Here is a 6000-nt window from a genome sequence, read left to right on the forward strand (position 1 = left end):
TATATATATATATATATATATTTTATATATATATATATTTATATATATATATATATTTTATATATATATATATTTTATATATATATATATATAAAATATATATTGTCAGTTTTAATTCCATGTTATGACAATTTTATGGGGAATTACTACCATAGAATAGACTAGAAGACACAAATAAAATAGGGCAGACCTTCAAGTCCATACAACCTCTAATTTGTTAAGGGTTTTTTAAATTTTCAATGGTTCCAATTGTAGTAAACGTCTTCATGTAGTTAATTCCTAGGGACAGAATCTGAGTATTCTACTAATATCTTATCACTCAAGTGACCTCTATTATCACAGATTTCCAGGGCAAAAACTACAGACTACATTGGCAAGTCCTTATCTCTACTCTGTTTAATTGACATTCCGACCTTATAACTTTGGTTTTATTTAATAACCATTTCTACAAATTATATGTCGATCCTATATTATCTTTATAAATCTGGAGTACTGTATAACCTCTATTCATCATGCCTATAGTCTACAAAAGTTATCTGCAAGGACACAACAGAATTTGAATACACGAATGAATGAGATGGAAAGAACTCTTCCATACAGTTTCCTAAGATATGTGTGTTGTGTTAGTCTATCAGTTAGCAGTGCATTAATGTCCATCTAGATTGTAACTATTTTTCTAGATTTAAATTAGAGCTTATATTTTTCACAAATATAAGAAATTGTTATTTTGAAACATATTCAAAGTGAACTATGAATTTTCCAAAGCTTATATAAGTAAAACTAGAGGAATTTATTACCAAAGTTATCATATTTGATTTATGACAGACATGTTAGAGTGTGCTTTGAACCAATCAATTTGTTGCGGTGATTGAACCAAATCAAAAAATCTTGACCAAAAGTTAATTTAAATAATTCGAGAATTCCGAATGTTTTTAACATAGATACACCACTATAATGACGTATCATAAAGTGGTTTGATTTATTTCTTGGGTTTCGTGCTAAGGGTGTGAGTGGGAACAGTCAACCTCACTGTTACCAGACGAGTCTACTTGTAATATTCAGAAGAACGGGGAAGTACTAGTAATGAATTAGTTTTCTAAAACCCATTAGGTTATAGACTATGGAACACTATCAACTCTTTTTATATATGTAATGTAACGTGAAATCCATTTTTATAGTGTGTATTATAATATTTCTTATGGCTTGGCTTCTGTGTGGTGATATTTCCATCAGTGCTCTGTGTGGAGGCATGGGTTGCAATGGCCTAGAGCTGGTATATAGGAACAACTGTTTAATCCTCTTTGTGGCAGTCAACGGATATCCACCTAATGATGTCAACTTGTTTAAAGTATACAGGAAACACAATATAAATTAATTAGGTATCCTTACCTCCGTCAAATGCAAAATCTACAGATGAGGTGTTTACATGTTTCAGTTTGATACAATAGTAGATCTTTGTATCTGATCTGACTTTAGCTGCACTTCAGTGAAGACCTGTTTAAAAATTTCTATTCAGCTCTCCAAGAATTAGTCCTGCCATACATCTTAGGGGCTTAAGCATATTAAGTCATAAAACGGAATCAAAATTAAGTTCTTACTAGAATTGAAATAATGTACAAATAATTTGGTATGTTAAAACATAAATTGAAATTGAACATTTACAAAATACTATTTGTATGTAGCTAACCAAATGTTTTCGTTTGTTTCAGCCTATGAAAGTGTACGCAGGACATGCACCTCCCAGTTACAGATAAACTTATTCATGGTGGACCATGTTTGCATGATGGAAAGTACAGGAACGGGCCATATGTGTTTCTGTGAGGAAGACATGTGCAATTCCAGTTCCCACCTCTCCCCACTCCTTGCTCAGTTACTGGTTTGCATGATTCCTCTTGTCAGATAGAGCTTTCTACCCCGCATGTTATTGGCTCAAATATTTCTTCGAAACAGATTGCTTTAACCAATAACAAGAGGATTGCCCAGTTATTAAATAATTCAGGATTGGTTTTCTGAAACATTCTTGAAATGCAATAATATTTGTTATCACATCTGTAGTATAAGAAACTAAACATAGATACTAACCAATTAATTTTGTGTTTAAACAGCAGAGCAATCGTGAGAAGAATTAGTTTTAAAAATTTTATAGTTTTTATCCATATCGTAGGTTAACATGTTTTATTTTTTTATTTTGTGTTTATACCAGCATGAGTTTGATGTTTTAGACTGCATCTGTATTATGTTAATTCAATAACGGTGCTGTAAACACGTATAAGATACTCATGTTCCCAATGAAATTTGCTACACGTTTAACTCTCATAAAGTGACTGCAAGGAAAACACAAGTATACTCCTATAGACATCTAGGAATATTCCTGTTTTATATGAAGTTATATAAATTCAATATTGGAAATAATTCATTAAGAGCAAAACTAATTTAATCACTAATAAGAAAAATTATGTAGCTGATGTAGTATTTTATTTTAGACGCTTGTTTTATCATTATTGTAATTGATTGCAGCTGATTGTGCCTTGATTTTTTGCAGGTACAAGGCCATATAATATGACACGATATAGATTTGTGGCTTTAACGGCAGATGTGTACGACTGTAGCTCTCGCATGTTGTTCAGTAGCAACTGAATGTGCTACTGAGGCACAAGTAGACTTTTCAATGGCTGAATGTAACCTAACAGGTAGTTTGTAGAGTTGTGTTAACCATTTTAAAAGAACAAACCATGTTTTCAGCAAACAAGCAAATTTTCATATTTTGTTGTGATCACTCATTACTTCTATGTTTCAGATCTACATCTGCTGAGATATAAATTAGGATATTTTCAAACACAAAAAGAGAAATTAAATTTTTATTGATTATGATTATTCCGCTCTCTTGCTACTAGATCTTATTTTCTGTCCCCTTGGATCCGTCTTTCCATCCTGTTCACTGGCTTCCCAGGTGCCTTCCAGCTCTCATTTTGTGTTCATGTTGTGTTTTGGTTGTTCGCTCTGATGTAATTTATTCATAGTCATCCATAACATTTCCGTTTTACTTCTTATTGAGCTACTTTACCTTGTTGTGTGTGTCTTAGTACAAATATGTGTTAGTAAGTAAATTGAAAACATACTACCTCAGTTACTTAGGATAAAATTAAGAATATTAGGACTACTAATAATTTACTTGCCAGTGTTTCTTGTATAAGGATTCAAAATTAAGATAGATTTTATATATTTTTTTAGATGACATAACGCACATGCGAGTTGGATTCATTGTAGATTACCATATACCACAATTCCTTCAGACGCAACCAAAGCAAAGGCTTCCAACCCCGCGTTTTGTACCAGTTCTCTCTAATGTACATCTCACTATGATTGTGTCCAAGTTTGAGTATCTTGCAACTAAAAATCGTTGTAGCTTTCATCACAAATATAATAAGGTAATGATACACACGATTTTGGTTATGTGATTCTACAATTTTTTTGTGTTTCATGCTATTATCAATAGTATGAAACACAAAAAGAGATTTGGTTTTTTATTACGTCTGTGTTTATTCATTTCAATTCATTCGTAATCAATGAACTTTGAATGAAACAATCTACATGTATTGAATTTTCTTCTTATTGGTACAAATCTGATCTTTACTATTTTGTTTTAAAATATATCAAGCCTTTTGGTCCCTTCAATAATTCTTTGTGACTGAGTTAATCAAGATGTAGTGTGTGCTCATCTCATTTGCATTCCTTTCAAACCTTTCTTAGTTGTTTAAATCTTGGTCGCCTCCTTTCTGGCACAAACTTTGTTTTCTGTGATTGTTTTATATTTACTACCTCCACCAGTTGCTCAGTACTTTATGACCTTGAACTTCCATATGTTTACAACTCACTTTCTTTTGTGGATGATCTTGCAAAAGAAAATATAATATAAGATTCTAATGGGGACAGAAAAATTGAATGTATCTTAGTGAGAGAGCGGAAAGAGATATGTGTTTAGTTTGTTACGAATAGTTTACTTGCCCTTGAAAATCTGAAATATGTTTATTGGTTTATTCTCCATTACATGTTTCACTACATGTTGCAGCATAATTATACGGTCATATTCACATTACATGAGTGTCACTGTCTATCACTATTACACGTAGCAGCACAGCACAAGGGTGATGTCCCGTACTACGAAGAGTTAGCACTGCACGGCTGGTCGAGGAGTTGCCTCAGTCTTTTGTATGTATTTCCCCGGTGTTGTTATTTTTGTGGAGTAGCCGAATCGTTTAGTTTTTAAATCCACAATTGTTTTGGCTGTTTTAAATAAGATTGAGTTTCTAAATTCTTCTTTTACGTTCCAAGGGCTATTGTATCCATTGTTCTGTACATGTTTATGTATTTAAAAGCTATCATGTGATTTAGCCTGTTGTTCATTATTTTTAGTGTTGTATGAGAAATATGGACATTTGATTTTGTGGGTGAAAGCAACATTCAATGACTGCCATGTGAATACTCTGTATTGAAACATGTCACAGAGAAAAAAAAACATAAAATATCTTCCAGACCTTCAAAGGCAAGTAAACTAATCAGATATTTTTAAAGAAATATGGACACTATTAACCTCCATATAATTGATACTGATAATTTAATGTGGCTATACCAACTTTATAATTTCAGATTTTTTACTGGATTTCAATTATTCATCCAACAAATTATAGTTAATGATATTTTAAGATCTATAACATTTATTAAATTGCTCAAAATTCGTAATTTTAAGTACAGCTTCCTCTGCAGGAGATGGTATAATAACTACACGTCTGGTAGTGTGGTAATCTTCAGTTCATAAAACCAGTACTATCATAATCATTTTTCAAAAACTGCATGTTAATACTTATTTCAGTATTTTAATCAATAAAGGCGCTTAAAATTATTATTTTTTGTTAAACACATACAAAATGTGTGTAATCCACTTGAAGCTACAAGAGATTCTGACTTTTTGGATATAGCAGAAGAATGTGTGTGTACCAATATCATGCACTAAATAGTAATTACAAAAACTTAATCATTCAGTTTGTTTTGCCTAAAAGGTTAATTTCATAACTATGAACTCTAAACAAAGTCATAAAGGTGTTCTTGTAACTGAAATATGAATAAATGTACTGAACTGCTAGATTTTCTTTAAGAACCACAACATTTAATTACAGTAGAGTCCCGTTAATCCGACCTAATTGGGACCGAGCCCTATTCGGATTATGTGATTGTTCGGATTAGCCAGAATTACAGAAAAATACGGTTTTAAACTTGAGAATTGGTATATTTTGTTATAGAATTATCAACATTGTTTATTAAAACATGCTTTCTGACTGTTGCATTGTATTTCTTGGCAAATAAACGTGTTTGCGAGTACTAAGCACATTTACCGTATTTAGTGTGAGATTTCTATTGTTAAGCAATGTGAGTCATCCAATAAACTCTCTTCAATGCGACAGAAGACAATAACTGAACTTATGTCTTTTAACAATTAATATTGTACTCAATAATAATATCATTACTGTACGTCCAATTATTGTTTGATTTCACTTCTTAATATAGTAATTTAACTCATACTTAACCTATAAGTTTCAATTTGGTACTGTATTTAACTTCATTATTTATGTACTGTACCGTACACAATTTGTCTTAATAAAATACTGTATGTCTATTTAATTAAAGTTTTCTTTGTTTATGTACGAAATGATGCACCCATTTTCATTTTTTAAGTAATTAGTTCCTATAACTGTTCATTATCGTTATAAATAATTCCTCCTGGACCTGTTCGGATTAACCGACGTTCGGATTACACGTGTTCGGATTAGCGGGACTCCACTGTATTTAAAATGAAATATTGTGTTACCCCGCGTTTTATGAGATCACTAGATAAAGACGTATATTTGACAACTTTTATCAGTCAACATTTGGGTTGTTCCTTTAAAATGGTTAAAACAAATAGATATGTATATAACAACAGCTTGTGTATTCTTGTACAGTACA

General features: G+C 31.6%; 1 protein-coding gene across 8 annotated transcripts in view; it reads left to right on the forward strand.

Annotated features, from left to right (window-relative positions):
- Positions 1–5294, forward strand: part of LOC124368782 (protein quiver) — a 45815-nt gene extending 40521 nt beyond the window's left edge. For all 8 annotated transcript variants that reach the window (XM_046826142.1, XM_046826143.1, XM_046826146.1 and 5 more), the window contains one exon: positions 1710–5294. In XM_046826142.1, coding sequence (XP_046682098.1) covers positions 1710–1903 — 194 coding nt within the window. In that variant the 3' untranslated portion in view covers positions 1904–5294. The remainder of the gene's footprint in view (positions 1–1709) is intronic.
- The last annotated feature ends 706 nt before the right edge of the window (positions 5295–6000 follow it).

The sequence above is a fragment of the Homalodisca vitripennis genome, chromosome X (genome assembly GCF_021130785.1).
Source record: "Homalodisca vitripennis isolate AUS2020 chromosome X, UT_GWSS_2.1, whole genome shotgun sequence".
Taxonomy (NCBI): domain Eukaryota; kingdom Metazoa; phylum Arthropoda; class Insecta; order Hemiptera; family Cicadellidae; genus Homalodisca; species Homalodisca vitripennis.